At 38.1% G+C, this 27,555-nt stretch overlaps 1 protein-coding gene across 4 annotated transcripts in view; it reads left to right on the plus strand.

Moving 5' to 3' along the window:
• DLG2 (discs large MAGUK scaffold protein 2) overlaps window positions 1-27,555 on the plus strand; it is a 1,612,020-nt gene that overhangs the window by 555,154 nt on the left and 1,029,311 nt on the right. For 3 of the 4 annotated variants that reach the window (XM_006144952.3, XM_006144955.3, XM_006144956.1), the window contains one exon: window positions 20,388-20,549. In XM_006144952.3, coding sequence (XP_006145014.1) covers window positions 20,388-20,549 — 162 coding nt within the window. The remainder of the gene's footprint in view (window positions 1-20,387; window positions 20,550-27,555) is intronic. The other variant, XM_027770463.1, reaches the window with a different exon arrangement.

The following is a 27,555-nucleotide window of genomic DNA, read 5'->3' on the forward strand; positions in this document are numbered from 1 at the left end:
AACAACAACAACAAATCATTTCTTAGAAAGCCTCTGGTTATTCCCTTGTAGTAGATACGTCGATAGATATAAAGATATTACAATTTGTAGGAAAGAAGCACATGTTTAAATCCATATAGAATCCACTAAGGAATGAATTCTTCCTTTATAAACTTTCTAAGAATAGCGCAAGTTCTCTGAGCTGGGCAGTGAGATTTAAATTTGAGGATGCTTAGCTTGCCCCCTTGTGGCTGAAGGCAGATTCTGCACATAGGAGAGGTTCAATCTGGAAAATAAACCAACCCTGAACCTGTTGGTAAACTGGACAAAGTACTTGTCAAATCGTTTACAAGTATTTGAAATAAACAAGCAGAATGACAGAATAAATATTAATGATTACTAAAGCCCCTAATTTATTAATTATTCTTGATTCTTTTCCCTCCTTTACCCTTCTCATACAATGTAGCTGTAAACCCTATTGAATTATTACTTCAAATCTGATAACTAGTCAGTTGAGAAGTGATTTTCTTCATAATGCCAGGTTTTATTGAGCACATGTAACATCTGTAGTTCTCATATATTGCTGGTAGTTTTAAATTGGTAGTCCTAGTTTTTGGCATATACCCTAGTGACAGTCTTGCATATGTACAGAATGAAATATTACAAGAGTGTTATAGAATCAATGTAATAGTTTTGTTATTCTAGGAAGAAAATAAATAGCCCAAATGTTCTTCAGCCAAGAAATAGTGTATTATGGTATACAATATTATGATATACTGGGAAAATACTTTTTTTTTAGTTTTTTGCCTTGGGGCAGGTGTGCTCACCAGACAGAGTGACACAGAGAAAGTGAGACATCACCCCCAAGGGAAATGGCCACACCACAATCCCTTTTCCTCCATTCTCCTCTTGGAATTTTGGGCACACATGCATATGTACCCAGGGTAAGTTTCAATCTGTTGAATCTGGTACTCAAACCACTGTTGGTCATGTGGAAATCCAGCACTTTAACCACCAAGCCACCTGCTGGCCCCTATACCTAAACTTTTAAAAAAATCAATGAAACCTGTATACATCAACATTAATGAATTTCACAATATAATATTCTACAAGAATAGCTACAGCATGATACCAGGGAAAAAGAAATAAACAGTGTATGTGCCTGTATGCACATGTATATATGCATACATGTGTACAGACAACTTTATTTTAAGTAATTGGCTTATGTGATTATAGAGGCTGGCAAATCTGAAATCCACAGGGCAGGCCAGTAGGCTGGAAACTCTCAGACAGAAACTGAAGCAGCAATCCATAAGTGGAATTTATTACATCATAGAAACCCCAGTTTTACTCTTAAAACTGTTCAGCTGATGAGATGTGGCCCACCCAGATTATCAATGATAGTCTTTTTAATTTAAAGTCAACTGATCATAGGTGTTAACTAACCTCAAATATTAAAATTTCTTTACTGCAACACTAACGTTAAATGATGGGGCACTGTAGTTTAGCCAAGCTGACATATTAAACTAACCATCGCTGATCTTTATCTATGCACTCAAATTATGGAGAAAAGCAGAAAATTATATATACAAAATTCAACAGTTACCTCTGGGTGATATAATAAGGGATGGGAATCCAGGGGCTTCCACTGTTTGTAATATTCAATTTCTTAAGATGAGTGGAAGTTCGTTATATTATTCTATAGCTTCTGAAGCTGATGTAAATTCTTTTGTATATGTGCATTATCTAGTCCCAAGGCTGGATACAGTTGCTTCAAGTCCTGCTACCTGACTATTCCCTGTTTCCTCTTAGGCAAAAGAGGAGCTCAAATGGGAGTTGATTGTGTCACCAACTGACATAAAGTTCATCATTTATTACTTCTTGTCTCTTTGGAAAAAATATGTTGGAAGATGGAAGAAATGAGATACATAGACATAGGGAATGTTTTTGTGGGTGAGCAAGAGAGAACCTGGGAGTCTGTGGACCTTGGCTATTTCTTTACTCTAGGGGTGCACAGGTGGGCAGGTGCTGAGCTCTGTAGCCTGCGACTCTGCTCACTGTCTAGGCTCTACTTTTATGAGCCATCACCAGCTAGAGTGAGCTTTTTATTTAGTTATAGTAAAAACCACAAAACATAAAATTTTACCATCGTAATTATTTTTGAGTGTACAGTTAAGTAATATTAATTATATTCATTTTTGTTGTGCAACAGATCCCCAGAACGTCTGAAATCTTGCAAATCTGAAACCATACTCATTTAACAACTCCACATGTCTCTCTCTTCCCAGCACCTGGTAACCACCATTCTATTTTCCATTGCTCTGTATTCCACTACTCTAAGTGTCTCATTTAAATGGAATCATACAGTAGTCGTCCTTGTCCTTTTGTGACTGAATATTTCATTTAGCATAACATCCTCAGAGTTTATCCATGTTTGAGCATGTGTCAGAATTTCCTTCCATTTTAGGGCTGAATAATATCCCATCACATGTTTTTACACATTTTTTATCTACTTATTCATCATCAGACATTTGAATTGCTTCCACCTCTCATATATTATGAACTGGGCTGCTATGGACATAAGTGTGAAAATATCGCTTGAGACCTTGCTTTTAATTCTTTTGGATATATACTCAAAAGTGGGCTTTGTGAATAATACAGTAGTTCTATTTTTAATTTCTATATTTAAAATTGGAGGAATTATCATATTGGTGGAAGATACCATGATAGTTGCACTGTTTTACAATCCTACTAATGAGTAAACTTTTGAAAATATAAATCAGATCACTCAACTTTCCTGTTGAAATCTTTTGTTTACTTCCCATTTTATATATATGTATTTTTTTAATTTAATTTAATTTAATTTTTTTTTATGGAGAGGTTTTTGCTACAGGGCGTGTGCACTCACCAGAAAGACAGAGAGAGACAGAGAGACAGAAAGCGAGAAATCACCCCCCAGGACTGATAGCCACAATCCCTTCTCCTCCATTCTCCTCTCGGGATCTTGGGCACGCATGCACATGCGCCCGGCATGATTTTAAGCCACCGGGTCCGGGACTTGATCCACATCGACTACATGGGAGTCCAGCGACATAGCCATTACGCTAACTGCTGGTCCCGACTTACCATTTTTCTTAGGATGGAGGCCGAAATTATTCCCAAGGCCTACAAAACCCTGTGTGATCTGGTTGCAGGCTATCTGTCCTGGTTCATTTACTTCATTCTACCGAATTTCCTACTTCAGAAAATTGTCAGTTTCTTGAACCGATGAAATTCTTTCTCAACTTTCCTGGTTATTCCTTTTTGCTTGGAAAACATTTATTCAAACCTTCACATGAGAAATTTTCCCCAGAATTCAGCTTATTACTCTTTTTAGAATTCAGTTTTCACATCATTGCTTCAGAAAGCATCCCTGGCCTCCTCTAATGGATATGGTTCCTCCTTTATACTTTCTTAGAGCACCTTCTTATTACCTTGATAATCCATGATTCTTTTCTTTTCGTTTTTTAGTTTTTGCCCTAGGGTGTGTGTGCTCACCAGAAAGAGTGGAGACAGTGAAAGAGAAACTAAGAAATCATCCTCTGGGGGAATGACCACATCACAATCCCTTCTCCTCTATTCTCCTCTTGGGATTTTGGGCATGCATACACATGTACCCAGCATGATTTTCAAGCTGCCAGGCCCAGGACTTGAACCACGGTTGGTTTTATAGGAGTCCAGTGCTTTTACTGCTATGCCACCTGCTGGGCCTTTTCATGATTATTTCATTTATTTGTTAATTATGTCTTGTTTGTCACCTCCACTGTAAGGGAAGCATCATAAGAGGAATAATACTGTTTGTCTTTCTTGTTCATTCTTGCTTCCTGGCAGCTAACACACCTGATAAACCTGGAAATTATTCTGCCCTAAAGGGAGGGAATCATTATTTTTAATCAGAAAAATGGCAAATTTGGGAAGCTTCATAGTGATTGTTCATTTTGAATATCCAAGTAAAACCTTTATAAGGATGAAGAAGAAAATAAAACACATGAACTAGAAATGCCACAATGAGCTAAGTAGACTAAGTCATGTCCATTCAAAGGTCAGAAGTTGCTCGTGGGTTTTAGGGTTAAATTTTCTGTGATGAACAGGGATGTCTACCAGCTGCTTCTTACTGGCCATGCCAAGTCTTCTAGTGTATGGAAGTTCAAACTATGTAATAGCCTAATCATGCAGGTCCCATTACCATGGGTTATCAGTTTATTAATTATATTTTAGATTTGTGTTGAATATTCTCCCCCAACAATCCCTTCTTCAAGATTTCCTGAAATCTTAGTTCCATACTGAAAATTTTAAAAAGTTATTGGGCCAGTCAGTGATACGATGGTTAAAGCATTAGATCCTACATGGTAAACTGTATGGTTCAAGTCTTGGACCTGGTGGCTTGAAAAATACACTGGGTGCATGTGTGTGTGTGCGTACCCCAAATCCTGACCAGAATGGAGAAGGGCTTGCAGCATGGAAACCCTGGAGGGTTCTTTCTCACTTTGTCTCTCTCTCTCTTTCTGGTGAGTACATGGACCCTCTAGCAAATTTTAAAAAAAATTAATCAAGCTCATCTGTATTATAGTATGTAAATGTTCCACAATAACTTTTAATTTCAACTGTTTAGGATTCTGAACCAGTGGGGATCAGCAGTTGGCGTAATGGTTATGTCAGTGGACTCCCATACAGTTGACTGTGGTTCGAGTCCCGGACCCGGTGGCTTAAACTCACGCCAGGCATGTGTGTGTGCATGCCCAAGATCCCGAGAGGAGAATGGAAGAGAAGGGATTGCGGCATGGCCATCCCCCTTGGGGGGTGATTTCTCGCTTTTTGTCTCTCTAACTCTCTCTGACTTTCTGGCGAGGGCACAGCGTCCTATAGAAAAACCTCTCAAAATGAAACAACAACAACAAAATTAAAACAATAACAAAAGGTTCGGAACCAAATACTCTAACAGAAACAAATATGCGTAGATACCTGCCTTCACACATCTTAAGAGTGGAAGTAAAACTATCATCACTCCTCCCTCAGTTTTAGCTTGCTATTCCTTTCCCAATACCCTTGCTGCCTCTTTGCTTAATGCTTTTTGTTGTTGTTGTTCTTTAAGGGCAATTTTAGCTATCTTTTATAAAAGTTTATTTTATTTTATTTATGAGAGCAGATATGTGTTTACAAATGAGAGAGAGAGGTACCCTTGATAGGTTTTGTCACACTGTGATCCCTTTTCCCCAGCTCTCCTGCTCAGTCTTGATCTTGGGCTTACACATCCAGTGCATTTTCAGGTTAGTTATGGATCCAGATACACAGTCAGCCATATGGCTTCCAGTACCGCAGTTCAGCATACAGCCTATAACACCAAGGCTAGGCCCTAGATATTTTAGCATCCAGAAAACTGCCCCTTTATACTCCTAAAGGTAGGTTAAGCGCTCCTCCATAGTGGCAGATGTATGCTAGTGTGTTATCCTGTCACAGAAATACTTGTGACCAAAAGTGTTTTGGGGTTTGTGATTTTTTAAGATTTTGGAACATTTGCATATACATTATGAGGTATTTGGGAGAGGAGACTCAAGCCAAAAGATGAATTCATTTATGTTTCATATATACTTTATACACATACCCTAAAGAGAACTTTACAACATATTTTTCATATTGCAGCATTTTGACTGTGACTATCACATGAGGTCAGGTGTAGAATTTTCAACTTGTGGTGTCATGGTGTTCAAAACTTTTGGATTTTGGAGCATTTCAGATTTGGGATTTTTTATACTAATCTGTGCTATATTTTAATATGGTATTTAATTCTAAGTTGAACTTATGCTTAGTGTCACTAAAAGTAGGATTTGTCTTATCAACATCTCAGATTAATAACATTGTTAGTCTCATCTACTGAAGTGAATGCTTGAGGGAGCTATGACTCTGTGCTGTCTCATTCAATATTATCAGTGTCTATTACAGTGCCTCAGTGCCTCACTGTAAATGCTCAGTGAAGAGAGGGACAGATGAAAAAACTTACATACTCTCAGTGATTAAAAAAACAACAACAACAAAAAAAAACAACTTTCATTGTAAGAATAGTACAAAGGTAAACCAGTTTTATGGAAAAGATCAAGAGATTGTGGAAAAGATGGCATATAAGCAGAACCTTAAAAGAAGAGCAAGATAGGTACTCCCCACAGGAGATTTGGGAAACATCACAGGTAGAAGGAAGAGCCTGAAGCAGAAAACTGCCCCTTTATACTCCTAAAGGTAGGTTAAGCGCTCCTCCATAGTGGCAGATGTATGCTAGTGTGTTATCCTGTCACAGAAATACTTGTGACCAAAAGTGTTTTGGGGTTTGTGATTTTTTAAGATTTTGGAACATTTGCATATACATTATGAGGTATTTGGGAGAGGAGACTCAAGCCAAAAGATGAATTCATTTATGTTTCATATATACTTTATACACATACCCTAAAGAGAACTTTACAACATATTTTTCATATTGCAGCATTTTGACTGTGACTATCACATGAGGTCAGGTGTAGAATTTTCAACTTGTGGTGTCATGGTGTTCAAAACTTTTGGATTTTGGAGCATTTCAGATTTGGGATTTTTTATACTAATCTGTGCTATATTTTAATATGGTATTTAATTCTAAGTTGAACTTATGCTTAGTGTCACTAAAAGTAGGATTTGTCTTATCAACATCTCAGATTAATAACATTGTTAGTCTCATCTACTGAAGTGAATGCTTGAGGGAGCTATGACTCTGTGCTGTCTCATTCAATATTATCAGTGTCTATTACAGTGCCTCAGTGCCTCACTGTAAATGCTCAGTGAAGAGAGGGACAGATGAAAAAACTTACATACTCTCAGTGATTAAAAAAACAACAACAACAAAAAAAAACAACTTTCATTGTAAGAATAGTACAAAGGTAAACCAGTTTTATGGAAAAGATCAAGAGATTGTGGAAAAGATGGCATATAAGCAGAACCTTAAAAGAAGAGCAAGATAGGTACTCCCCACAGGAGATTTGGGAAACATCACAGGTAGAAGGAAGAGCCTGAGGCAGGAAGGTAAGAGTGAGCTGGTGGCTTCAGAAGAGGAGAACCACTTAGCTAGTCTGAATGGAATGTGAATGACTGAAGAAGTGCCTTGAGAGATAGGACAGTGAGTGGTTGAGAGTGGCATAAATACCACACCAAAGCATTCGTGTTTTACTGTGAAGCTGTAGTGCACTAGTGAAGGGTTTTAAAGGGGTAAGTGATATGGCTAGATTTGTGTTTAAAGAAGAAGATATAACCAAGTGTGATTCATCGAATGAAGTGGTTCATAGGAAGAATATAGGTAAGGGAACCAATTATTTGTTGGATAGAATTCATTTAATAAACGTTTGTTTAGCACCTACTGCATACTTAGCACAGGTATTACAGAAACAAACAAGATTTAATCCTTGCACTCAAAAATTGTACATTTTTTAAAAAACAAATAAATATATGAAAATGTCAGAATTAAAAAGTGTTTTCTGGGGGCTAGCAGGTAGTGTGGTTAAAGCACTGGACTCCCACCTGCTCAATTGCAGTTCAAGCCCTGGACTCAGTGGCTTGAAAATCACTCCAGGTGTGTATGCATATGTGCCCAAAATCCTAAGAGGAGAAAGAATGAGAAGGGATTGCATTTTGGCCACCCCTCCAAGAGGTGATTTCTCACTTTCCCTCTCTTTGTAGCTCTCTGTCTCCTCTCCTGTGAGCACATATACCCTATTACCAAAAACTAAAAAGAGAAAAAAATAGTTCTGTATGTGTACAAGCTGCTATAAGTCCTGACCTCAGAGTGAGAATGGGGCATGGTTGACTGATGAGGGAAGTGGATAAATATGGAGGCTCCTGGGAGGAGATGTTATCTTAATGGAGCACTGAAAGTGAAGGGATGGCAAAAGATATCTGGGAGGTAGCTAGTGCAAAGTCCCAGAGGTCATCTATTACTCTGACTCTGAACTGCAACTAACTCAGAATGATTAAACTCTAGGATTCAGGGGGGTTGGGTAGAAAATCATGGAGAGGTAGAGAAAGGATTGGGATATTGGAGTAGGAAGAGGCAAGAGATGAAGTTGGAATGGGAAGTAGGAAGGAGGAGTAATGTTCTGGGAACAGGAAAATAGGGCCTGATGGAAGAATGGGCAATGAGAATGAACAAAAAGAAAAAAATAAAAATAAAAATAAGATTCCCTGATGAAATAGAATCCATTATTCTTGTTTGAATCCATTCACTTGGCAAAATGTACTAAATCCCTCCTCTGAGTCAGAGGGATACTAAGATGGCTACAGCCATAGTATCACTTCACCAAGGAAATCTCAGTCTAATGGAAGTCATTTTAGCCTTCACTCTGATATTAAGAGTCATGTTCTGCCAGTTTCATTAGAAGGATCCTGCTCTGGAAGACATGGGAGGGAAGAGACACTGAGGGACCATCTACATCTGTGTCATTTTGATTTCGATGACCAGGGCAACGGCAGTATAATTAACTAGGTTATTTCTATTTATACTTTCTCCAGTTGCATTCTGTGGCCCAGCAAGGATAAAGAGAAGCTTGTAGACCTTGACTTTTAAACCAAAGGACCAAAATGTGTACCATACTCAGATGAAATGCCCAAGTCAGAGTAAGAAATGTGTACCCTGAGAAACAATATAGTAAGAGAGTTAAAAAGGTAGAGACGATGAGGATATTGAGGTATTTCAGCTTATTCACTAGTATATGAACAAGTTAACTTAATTTCCTTGTACCTCTATTTTCTCATCTGTAAAATTTGGGAAATAAAATAAGGAACTACATTAGAAGGTTTTTTATAGGCTTAAATATATTAGAACTTGTAGAACACTAAAACACATGCATGCCATACTATAGGTACTAATATGAAAGATGATGCTATCAGTTCCTAGCAGGGCACCAGGACCAGAAAGTTAGACAACTTTCTGAATTTTCTTGATGTGGAGCTGACAGGTTGTAATAAGCATGGAACAATATTTTATAATTGCACATCCAATTGCCTGTTCAGACATCTATATCCCAAATAAAAAAGTCTTCCCCAAAGACATTTTTATTATGTAATATCTTACTAGGAGACTATTTAAACTACCCTAACCAAGTGTAGATTATAAAGCAACTTCATTTGAGGAAATATTAATATTATGATGACAGTGTTCAATTGAAAAACAATCCTTTTGATTGGAACCCATTGCTATAGAGGCCAGAGTTCAAGCCACATCTTCTGCTTTGATCCTTCACCCGTCCTGTGTTCCAGTACCACTGGCAGGAGCACATCATGAGGTGCTCTGGAACAAATGCAGCTGACTAAGAGCTGCTGGATGGACCTGTCCATTTGTGCCACAACCAGAAACAATTTGGAGGGTTGTCCACTTGGGCCACCTGGTGTCTTTCCATGAAGAGAACAGCTGTTTGTGCCTGCTTCTGGGCAAGAGAAGGATGCTGAGCTAGGTTACCTAATGTAACTAGAATTTAAATTCCAAGGGGCTCTCCATTTTTTATTTTTTTGCTTCTGTATATATAGCATTTTTAATTTAGTGATTAGTACATAATGTGCACAGTAAATAGTGTATTGAATAACTGAGTTACGGTACTTATTGTTAGAAAGGGATTTTAGCCTTTATTTTATTACAGAGGTCTCTCAGAGAAGCCCAGGACCAGGTACATTGCCAACTAGAAAGAGTCCAGAAGATGCAGGTCCAGTGGATAAGTTGCCTTTTCTTCAGAAGCCAGTTATGATGGAAGGGCTGGGCAGGTTCCCACTTCACATGTTGGTTGTGAGTTCCAGAAGCTCAAATATATCAAAAAGTAGTTTGAGTGAGCAATAGAGGCAAATTCAGTATCTGTGTCTGAGATTGTTTTCTCTCTGCATGCTGGATAGAAATGATAATGAGAGTCAGCAGAGGCCAGGGGCAGTAATCTAACTGGAAACATGAGTCGAGAGGATGAGATGGCTTCATATACAGAATCTTAGGGCAATAGAGGCAAGGTCTTAGCAGCTTAGTCTGCTCCCTGCACAGAGGGCTGTGCTATTTTGTGGCAAGGCTAGAATGTTTTCACAGGTGGAAGCCAATTTCTTATAAAAGTGTTAATGATGAGATGAGTATGTAAATGCATGTGTCTGCATGTGTGTCTGGTGACTTTTGTTACAATACTTGGAAGAAGAACATATGACACTGATAGAGAAGAGTCTTATATTTCCTAAGCACTCACCAGGAGACAGGCCCTGTGCCAATGCATCTATGTGTATTATCTCATTAATTTCCCACAGCTACATTGTCACATATTCTTAGCCCAACTGTACAAAGGAGAAGTCCGAGTTTCAAAGAGCTTCCATAGTTGTCTGAAATCACATTACTTATCAGTGGCAAGAATAGAATTTAAACCCAGGAAATTGAGGTGCCAGGAATTAACATCACTTGGCTAAACATTTGGCTGAAATGAACATTTCATTTTGTTCTGGGTACCAGGCATACTGAGATGAACACATCTCTAGCCTTTAGTAGTGACTGACTCACTCAAAGATGCTGTTGCTGTTGCACAGCTGGTGGATTGAGTCAGACAGTGACTGCCCACCAGATCCCACTGCTCTCACTTGAATCCAGTAGCAGTTATCTCTGGAGAATTACTCAGACAGTATTTGAAGCTGTGCTTCAAATGGACGAACTAATTGTTGAGTTTAATCTCAAATCATTGCTTTGATTTCTTGGTACCAAAGCAGTTTGACTTCAAGTGTGGTCCTCCCTAGCAATTCCCTTCTAGCGCCTCCCTTCTTCATTCGTCAGCTGGCAATCATTTCCACTTCATCCATCAGCCAGCTCTCAAATTTAGTTCAATTGAACTTGAATAAACCTTCCCCGGGCAGGAGAATTTCTGCTTGTCATGCAGTACATTGGACCTTCTCCATTACCACAAATCAAATACTTGCTCATATCTTACATAGTCTGTTTGTAAATTATTTTGTTTCTATAAATAATACATGTAGCTCAAAAAGTGAAATTAACAATCACTCAGAAATAGCCACTGTCAATGTATTCGTCCAGACCTCTTTTCTGCCTTGTATATACTTTAGTGTATTATCCCAACTGACCTTTCCAAAAATAGGTAGGCACTGTTCTAATGCTGCAGATGAGAATACTAAATCTCAGAGTTTAATAAGTTGCCCAAGGGCATGTGGTCTGTTTAATTCTACAGTGATCCTAGGCCTAGCTCAGAGTTTTAGAGATGAAACTACAATGTTTTTTACTAAGCTGTATTTCAAGCATCTACAGTTAGCAGATGGAGGGCAGCACTGAGCTACAGTAAATTCTCTCATGATTATTTAAATCATCAGTTCTTTAAAAAGGATCCTCAGATGCATTACATATTCATGAAGCTTCCTTCCTGGCAGCTCCTCCATTGTAGGTAATTACAGAGGGTTTAAAATATCTGAAGTTGCTTGGAAGCACACAAAGCTCTGTCAGCTGCAAGCAGACAGCTGATTTGTAATTTAATTAACATCCTGGCTTGTCCTGTTCTTTGTGGCAAAAAAGCAGGAAAGTATTTCCTTTCATTTGTGAGTTTTGTTTGCAAAAATTTAAATACAGCACCTGGGAGAGCTTTGCGTCTCTCATGTCAGTCCTGTTACTTACATCCTGCTCCAAACCTTGAAAAATTCCTCTTTCAAGGGTTCTTGGGGCCAGCTGTATTGCTGATTGTGGGTCATTTTTGTTGTTAAGGATGATTTCAGTTAGGGAAGATCTGTGTGTAATCAGCTAGCTTTGCCCCACTTTTGTTAGCTCTTTGAGTAAGGTATTTTGAAGACAGATTTAGCTGTAGGTGACTTCTAAAAAATATTATTTAACAAATGTTTATTGACGCCCTTGTAAGTTGTCAGCACTAGAAGTCAACAGTGAACCAAGAAGATAGGGTCTCTGACCCCATGGGAGTTTCAGTTCAGTGGGGTGGGCAAACATTAAATAATTGGAGAAATAAATGTAAAATAAAAACTTTTTGAAGATGAGTTATGAAGCAGGAAGCAGTGTGTCAGGCAGAAGAGAACCCTAATTGGGAAGCAGGGAGGGTCTCCTAATGAAAGAATGTGAAAATATATACAGTCTCTCTTGCCCTGCCTCCTCCCCTTCTCTTCTGTCTACCCCCACCTTCACCTTCAGATCTGCAACATATACTTGTCCTAAAGAAAGGACTGGGGTAGAAAGAATGTAAATAGGAAATGGAACCATACTCCAGCCAAATATCATTAGGATAATTTCTTTCAAATTAAAGAAATGACTATAGATACGGATCTGACCACTGCATTAACATTCTTTTATTTTCTCTTTGTGTGTTTTCCCTCTCTAAAGGGAAGCAGAGGGGTAGAGAGGAGAGGCAGGAGGTGCATAAAGGGCACAGGCCACAGAAGACTAAGGCATCATAAAAAAGGAAGGAACTAGAAAGCAGTGCCCACTGGCTGCATACTGCAGGAGTCTTTGCTAAATAAAATTCCTAACAATAAATAGAAGGATACTTTAAAAAAAAATTATCGCAAAATAAGAAAGTGGTTGGCAAAGTCTAGTTGTAATACTCAAATGTTTTCTTTACCCTCTTGGTTTTCTCCATTTTTCTGAGTTATATTCAACTCCTGTTAGGCATCATCCTTGCCTTTGCAAGTCTGCTACTTAATTTTTTACTGATGTCATGCTTCTCCTTAAGTGTCCTTTCTGCCAAAACAGAGTTTTAAAACCAAGAGGCTTTCTGGGACTAGCAGACAGCGTAATGGTTACATTGCTGGACTCCCACAACTACAGTTCAAGTCCTAGACCCAGAGGCTTAAAACTCACGCCTGCGTGTATGCGTGCCTCCCTCCTGGGAGGAGGGGGTAATTTCTCGCTTTCTGTCTCTGTGTCACTCTGGCAAGTGCATGCATCCTATAGCAAAAATCTCTCAAAAAATTTAAGAAAAATAGAACAAACAAAAATCTAAGAGGTTTTCTTCCAATAGCAGCATTCAATTAGATAATCTGGGTCTATTGAACATAAGCGAGGTAGCATTCTGACTTGACAAAGTTATACGTAAGGGTTTCTACTCTTAAAAAGTCTTAGATTATAGAGGGGGAGGTAAGAACTGACCCACAGAATGCTGTTTATCAATGTAGTTAATAATAGCACAGAAACTAATGCATTTTGAGCATTTTCTAAATGGCAACCTTTGTATAAGGAACTGCAATCATTCTTTAATGTTGTACCTGCTTCCCAATGTTGCTATCCTTTTGTTTCCTAAATTTAGCCAGAGGGCATGTGTGCTGGACAGAGAAAGACAGACAGAGATGAGAGAGAGAGAGAGAGAGAGAATGGAAAGTGAGAAAGTACTCTCCATGGGGAATGGCTGTGCTGCAATCCCCTCTCCTCTATTTCTCCCTCATTTCCGGATTTCAGGCACGTACGCACACACGCACACACATGCGCCCAATGTGTTTTTCAAGCCGCCCATCCGGGACTCACACCATGCAGTCCTCGTTGTGGGATCCAGCCACCATCACCACCAGGCTGCCGGCGGACCCACTGTAAGTCTTAAAGGTGGATAATATCTGTAACTTCTTAGCAAAACGTTTTGGGGCAGTATTCGCTAACTGTTAAGTTCTTGGACTGTAACTGTTAACGAGCACACAAACACGTTCTGACTCTCCTCAGCTTTGGATATGCTCTCTCTTGCTGTCGCTTTCTGTTTGTCTCTTTTTTCTCTATACATGTATGTTGCTCTCTCTTCCTCTCTCAACAGTACAGTACCAACTCCTGCTGGAAGGGGGAAGTAGAACACTTTTTATGCAGCAACAGAGATAAACTATTTTTTACTTAGGAAACCCTTCGATGATTTCCAGCTTCTGGACTATCACACGCTGCGCCAGCGCAGTGTCATCTCCCAAACTGTGCCAGAAAATGTCTGGTGATGGGTCAGGTGCATGTAGGCTCCTGTGTCTGAACTCTAGGTAACTCAGCTTGAGATGGCTCTAAAACAGGCTTCAGCGGAATGTACTGAGCAGAGTCTGGTCAGACTCCTTCAGCCTTTGTCCATGCACATGAGGGGGTGGGTGTGATTGAACGCAGGTTCAGCTGGAAGGACTTTATAATCAGGTGTATCATATTATTGTTTTGTTGATTTAAATTAAACTCACATTTATTGGACCTTCACTACGTGTCAGTTGTCAGGAAGGCTCTGAAGATTGAGAAATGGGCATACCTCTGGCTCTGTTCGTGAGGCTCTTGTGAGCTAGTAGGGAAGATGGGCATGTGGACAGGTTATTACAGTGTAAAGCTATTCAGTGACAGAAATCTGTGAAGAATACTATAGGAACATACAGGAAAGCTAACTTTATTTTCTGTTTAATGCCTGAAGGTACATACATGTATGAGAAAGCACTCTCCAACAGGGCATGGTCATGTCACAATCCTTTTTCCTCCATTTCTTTGCCCTTTCATGATCCTGGGCATGCATACACGGGCCTGGTGTATTTCACGGCACTGGGACTGAGATTTGTTCTGTGGTTAGCCATGTGGGTTCTGGCTGTCTCTGCACAGCACTCAACTGCTACATTATGGGGCTTGCCTGAGAATTATATTAAACCTTAGTAATCGTATTAGGTTGTTGGGAAAGTCATGATGCACTTTTGCATAGAAAAACACACCATAACTTTCCCAACAACCTAGGAGAATGTTTCTGAGGTGGTGACACTCAATCTGATCATTAAAGATAAGAAGAAAAAAAAAAGGCAACAAATTAACAAACAAAACTATGCCTGATAAAGGAGTTCGGGATTGCAGGGGAAAGTTAAGATTCAGAAGAAGAAAGAGCGTAGGATTCCCAAAGTAAGACACAAAATGAACTAACACAGAGACATGGGTATCAATAGTGTACTAGTCTCCTCTGTCTCCAGCCCTTCAGCCTCTACTCTCATTACTGCTGGAAGCAGAAGGAAAATCTGTGTGTCAAGGTTCTTTCACTGCAAAGTTTACCAGTGGGCAAACTGAGGACAGGAAAAGCAAAACAGAGGCCTCCTCACATGGCCCTCCTTTTACAGTCAACACAGACAATCCCAACAGTATCCAGAAAAGCATTAGGGCCTACCAGAGAAGTCCGAGAAAGAGAGGTAACTTAGAATTGCCCAGAACATTAGGGATGTGCTCTGCAGAGTTGTTTAATCTCTCTTGTTAGATTATTTTGGAAGATTTCCTTAAAATTCTATTTCCTGAAGATAAAATTGACCTCTAAAATCTTTCAATCCTCACTAGATTAGAAGACAATTTAAATGTTCTAGTTCAGACTAACAGGTGTTTGCCACTCACAAGGCATGTAAGTGTGAAAAAAAATTACCTAATTTGCAAGCCTCAGATGGAGAGAATAACTCTCATCTCTCAGCAGCAAGGTGTACAGTAATTTCGTGTATAGCTCTTGACACATTTACTGTAGCTGCTATTATTATTGGTTTTAATATTCCATTAGTGTTAGTATTAGTATTTCTAGTAATATCAGCATAAGTATCAGTGTTGGTGTTAATATTAGTTAATAGTTAATATCAGTATTGAAAATCAGTACCTGTATCCATGGGTTCTGTATCCATGGATTCAACCAAACCAACCTCAAATCAGAAATATATATATTTTTAAATTGGTTATGTCTATGGGGCCAGCAGATGATGTAGTGGTTACATTGCTGGACTCCCACATGGCTGACTGCAGTTCAAGTCCCAGACCCGGTGGCTTGAAAATCACATCAGGCACATGTGCATGAGTGACCAAGATCCTGGGAGGAGAATAGAGGAGAAAGGATTGCGGCATGGCCATCCCCCTTGTGTGGGGGGGGTGATTTCTCATTTTCCCTCTCTCTGTCTCCATCTTCCTCTCTGGAGAGCGCATATGCCCTAAGGCAAAAACCTCTTTCAAAAAATTGGTAATGCCTCTACTAAGCCAGTACAGACTTTTTTCCCTTGTCATTATTCTGTAAACAATGTAGTATAACATTTACATTTTATTAAATATTATAAGTGATCTAGAAATGATTTAAAGTGTAAGAGAAGATGTACATAGGTTCTATGTGAATACTGTGCTTTTATTTAAAGGACAAGAACATTCATGCATTCTGGTGGGCATCCTGGAAACAATTCCCTATGGATACCCAAGGGCTATCATACTTAGGTTCAGCCAAAGGAATTCAAGATTTAAATCAAAGCAGAGAAATTGTATGCTATATCAGGTCGATTCCTTTGCAAGCTTGAGTCTGAGTTAAATATAATACTTTCTCACTAGTTCTTGTCATCTCTTGCTTTGTCATAGGCAGAAAACTGAAAGAATAAAAAGAGGAAGAGGACTGTTTGACTTGACCTGGGCAGTTTTCTTTCAGGTGTAACATCTCTTGGATGACTTTCTGTCATCTACAATGGATGCCAGTCTACTTTCCTGCCTTGTCTCCCTCCACAGTGTCTCGCATCTCAAGTTCCTTCCAGATCTTGCATCAGGGTCAGCAGAAACAGACTAAAATTGGGATTGGTATGTCCATGATTTGTGGAGGGTAGGTCCCAGGAGAAACCTTTAAGTACCAAGGAGCTTTGCAGGAATGTAGGTTCAGGTGAGGTTTAGATTTAGATTAAATCCATTGGGTTCTTTGGAGTATAATTTGCAAGACAGGATTTGTCTTATTTTGAGGTGTGGAAGTTGGGGTTTCAGTATAACTCCTAGGCACACTGAAGACAGGAGGCTTTGTTCACCTGAGGACAATCTCCTGGAAAGTTTGCACCTGCAGGTATTGAAATGGTGAAAGGCATCTTCATGGATTTGGGTGAGAAGACAATAGCATCTCCTGCAATCCACAGATGTCACTGTTTCCTCAAATATCATCGCATCTTAAAACAGATCCTTGCTACACATGTTCTGCCTGTGCTTAGAATATCTGTTACCTCTTTCTCTATCATTCCAGATCATGCTTCAAACTGGGAAGTCTCAGATAGAGTTGGTGCTGACCCATTTCTGCTCCTATAGAACTCAGTGTATGCTTATAGTTGCTGTCAGTACATATGGTAGTTTAACTGTGCACATGTGTAACTAACTTAATACCTTATGGTCTTCTTAAGGATAATAGTTATTTTCAGCTTATATTCTTAGTATATATTACTTAAATAAATGATGAAGGAAGAGAAACGTTGTACTTAGGAATCTGTTGGCCTTTAAGATTGTGTCAATCAATTGATGTGGTTGTATTTTTGCTTGAACCTGGGTTAAGAGTGTTTTATAATGAAAGAAGTTACATTCAGTATCTAAAATATTTTTGTGACTTTGGCAACTAATACCCATTTCATCCTTTTATTTGTCATTCAGTAGTCATTCATAAATTTATTCAGCAGATACTTACTGAACATTTGATAGGTATATACTAAGGAAAAGTGATATGTGGTTCTGGTCCTCACAGAATCTTATGGTTCAGTGGAAAAATGCAAAAAATTAAGCAACCATACAGCATGATATGAGTTGTGGGACCAGTAGAGGATAAGCAACTGGGTCCCATATGGACAACTGCATGGTTCGAGTACTGGACCTGGTGGCTTGAAAAATCATGTGAGGAGTATATGTGTGCATGGATGCTTGCCCAAAATCCCAATAGGAGAATGGAGAAATGATTGTGGCATAACCAGCTCCCTAATCGGTGATTTTTCATTTTCCCTCTCTGTTTGCTGAACACATGCACCCCAAAGCACACACACAAAAAAAGTGGAGAATAGAAAGCTGTGGGGGTACCCAGAAGATAAAGAAGTATGAAATATCTGTTGCACAACTAAATGAATATAATTAACAGATAATTAACAGTATTAAACTGTACCTTGAAAAATAGTTAATATAGAAAATTTTATAATGTCTGTAGTTTATCCTGAATTTTAAAAGAAGTTCCGAAAATCTGGGAATAATTGTTTGTATTTTTTTCAGTTACTGAGGTAGAAGTAGTGAGAAAAAAGAACTTTGAAATAATGGAGGATCAACTCATGTGGTAGTATTGAGAGACAGCTTATGGCAGAGTAAGGAAGCTTGAACTCTGTCCTGTAGCACAGGGGGTTTTAAGGACTTTATCAATTTGTGACTCTGAAAGCCCCTGGTGCAGTGTAGAGAATGGATGAGAAACGAGCAGTCCCAGAGGCAGTCTAGCCAGACCTAAGGATGTTTCTATGGCCTAGGTAGAAGCTAATGGGAACTTGTATATGGACAGTGTTTATAGTGGTCAGTGGGTGAAGGGATGAGGGGATAAGGAGGGGTTATTTAGGATATAAATCAGAAAGACTCAATTATTTATTAAATTGGCAGATGATAGATTATGAAAGAGAGGATGGATTCTGACTTATACCTATTCTTCTGTCCCAGATTTTTACATATTACTGCATATATACACTCCAGATATAAATAATGTGAGTGCATAGAATCTTGCTCAATAGTTAAGTGACTATGGGCAAGTCCTTTACCTTTCTGAGTGTTAGTTTTCCCATGAGTAAAATGGAGAATTGTAGCTGAGAATGACTGCATCGAAAGAAATTGGGGAATTGTAGCTGAGAATGACTGCATCGAAAGAAGTTATGTGAGGGTTTGTTTTTTTTGTTTTGTTTTGTTTTGTTTTGCAAAACGTTGCCATCAAAACATTGTTAGTGGTCATTTTTGTTTTGAGATTACTATTGCTTGAGATATTGCAAAAAGACTCCCTGGAAAGTACAAGTACTGATAATCAGCTTCTTAGAACAAGTGGACAATAGATTGAATTATCAACCTTGGGGTGCTTCGCGTTACTGTCAGATTATGCATCATATTGAGAGCTGATGTCCAAGAAATCATACTTGCATCTAAAAAATTGAGTAATAAAACATAGGCATGGTTTTGTAAGAAAACATGTTTTCATAACCTAATATGGCAAAGTAATTGTTGGTGGCAGCGGTAATGGGATATTGGGAAGAGGTTAGACACCACATTTAAGCCTGAGATGGTGTTACGATGGTGTTTGGATCCTGGTCTGGATGCTCCTGTGCCGTGCACAGGAACAGAAGGCAAAGCAAAGCAAGCTAACATTGTGTTAACTAGACTGGGGGCTGGAGGTAGAATGTTCCCTGTTCTTTTCCAAGTAAGCCAGCAGACTTGAGGCAATGGTACTTTAAAGGAACAGGTTCAAAGGAAAAGGGACACAAAGCAGAGAGAGACAAAGAGATAGGATGGAGGCTGAGGCCAAGGCTGAGACCAGAGCTGAGGTCCCTTACACCATTCCTCCGACCCCTTTTCCCTCCCAGTCAACTTACTCAGACAGACTAGGAAGACACAAAAAACAGCCTTTGACTGTAAGGATCCTCTTGCTATTATAGGCATGTAGAATAAGGGTGGTTAAAAGAGAGAGAGAGAGAGAAAATGGGATAACAGAGAAGGAAATGTAGCATATTTCACTTGAGGGGGTCAACTGAATAGAGGCAGAACCTTTGCCTTGATTTTCCAAGTTCTTTAAAAGCTAGATTCATTCCTAGAAATAGTGATCTTTTGCCTTGGAATCTAACTAATTCAAATCAACACTTCTCCTGGAGGATGAAGTAAAAGAAGTAAAAGATTTTGTTGTTGTTTGTTTCTTTGAGAGGGAGATATTTGTTACAGGGCACGTGTGTTTGCTGGAGTGACAGAAAGACAGAAAGTGAGAAATCATCTCTCCAGGGGGGATAGCCATGCCACACTCGCTTCTCCACCATTTTGCCCTTGGAATTTTGGGCATGCACACACATGCACCCAGTGTGAGTTTGAAGCCGCTGGGTCCAGGACTCAAACTATGGTTGACTACATGCGAGTCTAGCAACATAACCATTATACCATCTGCTGGTCCCAAGGTTGTCTTTTCTTTGAGGCAAATACAAATTACATGAGTGGCAAAAATCTTTCCTCCATTGCAAATGAACTTAAATCTTTCAGAAGTTCTGAAACAAAATTCAATATTCTGAATGGGATATATCTGCTCTTTTGCTCAGCACTTTATTTCTTGTCCATTCATGACCTGAAATTTTTAGCACATACTTAAATCCTCTGCTCTTTTGGAAGGTTATCTTCTCATCTAAGTAGATTTTCAGTCTCATTTGTTATTTTTCTATACTTCATAAACAAGTATATGTTGTTATGCAAACATAGGTTATCAACTTTGGTTAATATTGACGGTTACGTTAGTTTTGCATACACTTGTCTTGGCTTATGGTGACTACCAAAAGAATCTGCAATGAAGCCTGTTGGGTAAAGTCAAACACTATGTCTTATTAATGGAGTCAAAAGAACTTAGTCTGGACTGTACCTTTTGCAAACACTGATATATTTTCTGTCTTGTCTTTTCTCCTAGAAGTATCGCTATCAAGATGAGGACGCTCCACATGATCATTCCTTACCTCGACTAACCCATGAAGTAAGAGGCCCAGAACTTGTGCATGTATCAGAAAAGAATCTGTCTCAAATAGAAAATGTCCACGGATACGTCTTACAGTCTCATATTTCTCCTTTGAAGGTGAGTGAGATTGCTCTTCATCCTTCATAGCTGGTAATTATTCTTCATTTCTAAGGGAGGTGTTTGCTGGCTTGATTAAATGAAGGTCATTTAAATTATGGTACTGGCCCCTGGTTGCCAAAGAGTGTTTCTGTGGTTTAGAGGCTGATCTGGTGTTTTGGGGACATATTTTTATTGAAATTGCTTGAATATTTGGAAAATCCTTTTTGTTTCTGAGAATGGGCTAAGGAAGTAGCTTTGGTTGCAAAATTAAAGGGAGAATAAGCTAACCATATATTTTAAAACCCAGGAGAACGTCAAGGCTTTGTGCAAATTCTCTCCTTTAACATTCCCAGTTCCAGATAAAACAAAGGAAGCAAATATAACATAATCACACCTAATGATTGCCTTACTGTCTGAACTTAAAAAGGAAAACATGTGAGTTGGCTCATCAACACCTCTATTTTATCCTAGGAGAAATTGTTTACTAGAGTTCTTTGTATTAGGTGTCATGCCTTTCCCAACACGTTCTGCCTTTTTGAATTTAATTTTAAACAGTTTCTTGATAAATGGTATTTTGACAAGAAAGGACAGTTACATGAGAATAAAGATTTTCTGTGCACATTGGTAACAAATGACTCTGCCTTTTTGATTGCTGGGCTGGTGCTACCAGATTTTGTACTTTGGATAAAACCGTATAAATGTTGATTGAAGTTTTTAAAATATATATAAGCAGAGTCAACGCTGTAATAAAATAATTGAAATGGGGTGGGGGAAAGCTACCAATTAATCCCTTAGATATCACTAAAAAAATTATTGTAGTAGCCAGAAAATAATTTTACCAACTCTTTCATATAGCTCTCTCACAATAAGAAATGTGGCCATAAAAGTGGCTCCTAGGTTCTCTAGGATCTTGTTTTACCTTCCAAAACATCAAAGAAAAGTTAAATTATGTTTAATATAGTTCCAAGTCATGATGTATTTTAAATAATATCCTAAATAGATGTTATTAAATAAAGGAGCTGTAGTTACCACTGATATATTAAAATATTCAGTCAGTTGTCACATTCCTGTAAAAATTATATATTAAAAAAAGGGTTTCTTTAAAAAATCATGGGATGACTGAAGTAAATGGGTATGTTTAACATAGAGAAGAAATGTCAAACAGTTGAGGCACTGGGACTTACCTTTTTACCTCAACATCTGTCATGTGGCAAATATGACATTGGTGTTCCACAGAGGACAGGGTGTCAGTCACCGCGCGTAACTGCAAAGATTGCACATTCGAGATCATTTTAAGACCATAGTTTCTGACAGAGCTATCTAAAAAGGTGTAAGAAGCAGAAGAGCAGAAGCTTTCCATCCCTAGAAATCTTCCAGGCTTGGGTGATGAATTGGGAGTGGTTTTGTAGAAAGTACTCCTTCTCCAGAGGAGGGTGATTAAAATTGTCTCTAAGGTCCTGTCTGACTTTAGGAATCTGTAGTTCTATTGTGTTGTCAGAAAAGTCATGATGCATTTTTGCATAGAAATACATGGAAAAATATGTCATGACTTTTCCGACGACCCAGTATTTTGTGTTCAGGTGAATACCTCTGTTCTTTAGGGACCTTTTTGTTTTTGGAAACAAATTGTGACTATTGTAAATTGAAAAAGAACAGACCTCAGAGACTGGATTTCAGGGAAACTACTGAAAATTCAGTTATATTATTTTTAACTCATTGAAAGACTCCCTGAAAGGACCTACACAGAATCTCCCTTTCTTTTCTTCCTCTTAACTTACCTTTCTCCTTTCCCAAATCTGCTTTAATCAACTCTAGAGCACAGCTCTCAGAGGGTTTTAGTAGGAGAATAATCAAAGCTAGTCTGAAACTAGTCTGTTTACAGTAAGAAAAAGTGAGCAAAACAATAAAAGTATTATGGAATAATTTTGCATATTAAATCTTCAGCATATACATGATAATATAATTACCTAAACATTCAGTTTGAATGATTATATCATCATTTTTCATAGTTTGTTTACTAATTTTGTGTGTGTGTATATATATATATATATATATATATATACACATATATATCATCATTGGTTAATGTTAGTCAATACTTCTTTTGGAAAATGTTCATTAAAATTGAGGAAAATTTTGTTTTTTCCAAAGATAAGATCTCTTACATGAAGGATTTTCCTGTTTCTCTTCCAAGAATATCCGAAATTATCTCCAACTTCAGTGTTTTTTCTTAGCTTAGGTTTTTCTATTATATTTACCTTCCTTCTAACTTATTCTGTTCTTTCTAAAATTTTTACTGGTTTTTATAGTTTTGCCATAGTAATATCTTTTATTTTAGGTACCTCGTGTCAATTTAAAAGATAGCCACCTATGAATAAAAACCCTCTAATGTGAAACTTCAAGGTTAGAATAGGTTTTCCTCCTTTTTCAAACCACTTGTTAAGTGGAGTGGCTCCCAGTTATTCCTGTAGAGGAAGGGAAGGTAAGTTCATCCAGGACCTTTATATCCAGGCTGCAATGTAGCTATTTTGGTGCCAGGACTTTTGACTCTCAACCCACTAGAGGTATTGTTTATACTAAACATAGTATGTTTTCAGATTATTTTAGTGAAGAGACTCTACATACCTTTCCTCCATCAGCAATAGCGATGGGGGGAAAAAGCCTTGCTTGGTAGCATTTGCCTCTTTTGTGATGTAAATACTCCCGATTTACTAACCTAAAGCTAGCGGATGTGTTTAGAGGAGAAAGCATGAAGCTCTCATAGGCTAGTATGAGCGAGCTCCAGCACAATACAATATCAGGTTCAAGCACAAGTATTTTTCTATTAACAGCAACAGGACACATTTCCTAATCAAGTTTTAAAGGGATTATTATCACAGTTCAAGTGTTCGGAAAATTTGCCATGATTAAAATCTAACGTGTTATATTCTTATGACAGAGCCTATTAGGAAAATACTATGGAGGTACAAATTCTCAATTAGACCTCTCTCTCTCTTTCTCTTTTCCTTTTAGATCTACTTTTTAAAACCTGTCCTATTTTTAACCTCTTTCCTTTCTTTGATCTAGTCAGTGTTTTGGGGTCAAGCACTAAAAGAGAGAAGAGTAAGGAGGCAAAACACTATCAGATAATGCCTCCAGAATCCTACTGAGAAGAAAATGTGGCTCTCTGGTATTAATTAGGAATTTACATATGGCATGCCTAAATAGAGTGTGAGATTGCTGGATAATAGTTTAAATGTTGCATTGAGCAGGCTCTGAATCATTAGCTGAGTAATCGCATCTTTGCAGGTTTGACGATCATTTCTTCCATCATGTGGAAGCCTCAGTCCTAAGATTCATCTGTCTTTGGTGCACACCAGCTGCCTGGGTGATAGATGGGCTTGTTTAGCCTGTTTTCATTAGAGTGCCTCAGCCAGTGTGAAGTATGGGGTTGAAAGAAGAAATGCAATTTAGCTGTGAATTCAAGGGAATTTGTTTTCCTTGCCTCAAGATGGAGCTGCTTTCTCTTCAGATGCTACCTATAATCTTTCACAAAAGAAATTGGCTGATAATAAAATAAGAGTTTTTTTTTTTTTTTTTGGTTTAGGCCAGTTCAATAAATATTGATTATTTACTGTGTACACAAAGTGATACAAAGAGAAGTAAAGCATGACTTAAATATCCACATTCTGTGCTGGCTCCATAGCCTGGCAGTTGGGGCAGCTGGATCCCACATGGAACAACAGTGTGGTTCAAGTCCCAGACCCATCTGCTTGAGAAACAAGCCCGGCATGTGTGTGTGTGTGTGTGTGTGTGTGTGTGTGTCCAAAATTCCAACAGGAAGGAGAGATGGAGGAACAGTGATTGTGACATGACTGTTCTTCATGGGGTATGCTTTCTCCTTTCCTTCTGTCTCTGTCTCTAGCAAACATACATGCCCTCTAGGAAAAACAGTCATATTCCTCTCTTGGGAGACCTAAGTGAAAATTATGTGTTACTTATTCTTAATTTGCCACAGGAATTCTAATTCCTCAAGCTTAAATACCGTGGGACACCAGAGTCTAAGCAGGGTACTTTTCATAGATTATTTGTGAGAGGAGACCAAGAGAGGAAGAGGAAGAGAATTGTTATTTGATACAGGCTTTCATCAGTTCTAAAACCTCTTATTTTATTACATATTATTATATCTAAAATCTAGATGTGTTCTAAAATCTATGGCATTTTGTGATTAAAATGATTAGTAGGCCCAGCTTCTGTGATATTGCATTATTGGACCATGGAGCTAGAAGTCACATGCTCACTGTGGTTTGAGTCCCCAACCCTGTTGGCCTGGAAACAGGCTGGGCAGGTATATGTCCAAGATCTCAGTAGGCTGGTGGGCTGGATGACTGGAGGAAAGGCATTGCTGCATGAATCCTGTGGAGGTTGCTTCTTTCTCTCTTTTTCTCTCTCATACATGTGGTCTATTATGAATTTAAAAAAAAAAAGCACAACACATTGTTAGTGAAGAGCAAAGGAAGGAGAGTCTTTTAAAATGGCAGGATTTTCTAGCAACCATTAAAAAAAAAAATGGTGTGTCTTGCAGTCAAAGCCATCTTAGATTCTGAGAGTCAATGAGTAGGAGGAAGATTACATTATCTTTCCTAAATTGGTGTGAATTGCTTTAATAAGATATTTTTTTAAAAGAGATTTTTGCTATAAGATGTATGTACTCACTGGAGAGACAGAGAGAGGCAGAGACAGCAAGTGAGAAATCACCCCCTGGGGGATGGCCACACTATAATCCCTTCTCCATTCTCTTCTCAGGATTTTGGGCATGTATGCATATGTGCCTAGTGTGAGTTTTAAGTTGCTGGGTCGGGGACTTGAACTGTGGTCACTTACATGGGAGTCCAGCAATGTAACCATTATGCCATCTGCTGGTCCTTATTAAGATATTAATACATATGACTGCTTTCTAATTTTCACTGAAACTAGAATAAATAGTACTGGGAAGCTTTGCTGAAAGTCGGGGTATGTGAGGTTGGGGTAGACTTCTATATGCTAGGAAAACTGGGAACTTGTTGAGTATACAGTATATGAAGGAACAGTGGACAATCTGTAGGCAGTGCGATTTTTGACAAATTAAAAAAGAAGAGTCCAAACTTGAGGAAACTAATATGTAGAATTGTAGAAAAAGGATAACAGATTGTGCTTTGTTCTTCTGACTGTTTTCTTGCCAGAGTCTGATCATAAGGAAGTATGTTTTAGCCAATAGTACAGTAATCCCTCTTCCTCCATGAGGGCTTTAAAAAAAACTCTTTCCCAAATTCAACTGGTCATAATAGAGAGTTAGTTTGTTCTTCATAAATAGCATTCAAAATATGCTTTATTTTATTGTTATACGTAGTTTCTGGTGAATTATATAATGTCTTTTCCTCTAGATAAGACTTTTGTTCTTGCTCATAGTAAATATGTAAGCCCTTATGAACTGTATACTACATCTTATTGTTTTGTTTTTCTTTTTACTCTTATTAATACCTACAATGAAACTAGACTACATTTTCCAAAGTAAAAATATGTTTGGCAGGGTTTCATCATTATTATAGGGAAAGTAAGGGAATAAATTCTTCAACTCATTTGGAAATTGAATCAGTTAACTTACTGAAGGATTGCTCCAGAGCCTTTAATATGATAATATCATTATAAACCTCTAAGATAGGGATGTGGTTAATACAAAATATTTACCCAAACATTTGGTCATAGAATTCATCCTCCTGAATAAAATAATGTTTTAATTGGGCATATATTGTTTAGGAAATACTATGACAGAAACATAGACTGTGACTAACACACACACACACACACACACACACACACACAACAAAGACAGAAAAGTATCACATGAAAGTTCATTCTGGCCCTAGAATCAGACTGAACTAGATTAAAGTTCTTACTAACTATGTAAGCTTGCTTGCATTACTTAATTTCTCCAAGCTTCAGTTTGTTTTTAGAGGTTTTTGCTATAGAGCATGTGTGCTCACTAGAGAGACAGAGAAAGTGAAAAATCACTCCCCGCAGGGGAGATGGCTGTACCACAATCCCTTCTCTTCCATTCTCTTGGGATTTGGGGCGTGCAGTTTACTTCTTTTAAAACATTAACATTATTACTCATATGCTTTTATGAAGTTTAAGTGAGACTCAGTTATATAAGCTCTTCGCACAGAGCTTAATACATGACGAACACACAGAAATGGTAGCCATCCTTAGGACTATTGATATTTTATTATTTGGAATAGTATATATATTTATATTATTTTACTATTTTAATATGGAAACTTTGGCATTTTTTCACCTCAGTTATTTGAGGTAAAGTCTCAGTGTTCTTACCTTCCTCTTTATGTCCACAGCTACAATTCTAGTCCAAATTTTCATTATTTTCAGGCAGAAAATAATGTGATTATTGTAAAACATCAAGGGCTTACGAGTCAAACAAATACATGTTTGAATTCTGACTCTACACTTTCTATCTAGGTAACATTGGGGAAATTATTTAGTATTTCTGAGAAAAATTTAAGCTTAATACCAACAAAATATCTTCTATGTATCGATTGATTAATAGACATATTAATTTGTTTCTTTCCTTGTTCAGTAAAACCCCTTCAATATACTGAATGCTGGACTCTATTAGTCTCTAGGATACATATATCTTCAAGTTACATACTTGCTACAGTGAAATTAAAAAGTTTTGAGATGTATACATACAGTATGTCATGGTGTGCACACAAAGACAGTAGCAAAGAAGAAGTAAATTCTTCTAAGACCTAGAAGAACTACTGAATTTCTTCTGTGACTAGAGAGAAGGATGGAGAAACAATAAAAGAGGAAATCATTTTTTACTTTAAGGAAGTATGAGAGGATGAAAGAAGGTCAGGTTTACCCTAGATTTTAGCAGTTGTGTAACAGTATAGCTGAGTTCTGTGAACTGCAAGTAATCAAGTAAGATAAAAAGGTAGAATATAAAGAATTAAGGAAATAGGCATAAGGTAGGTCCAAAATATTCCCT

Source organism: Tupaia chinensis, unplaced genomic scaffold, assembly GCF_000334495.1.
Source record: "Tupaia chinensis unplaced genomic scaffold, TupChi_1.0 Scaffold000139_1, whole genome shotgun sequence".
Taxonomy (NCBI): Eukaryota; Metazoa; Chordata; class Mammalia; order Scandentia; family Tupaiidae; genus Tupaia; species Tupaia belangeri.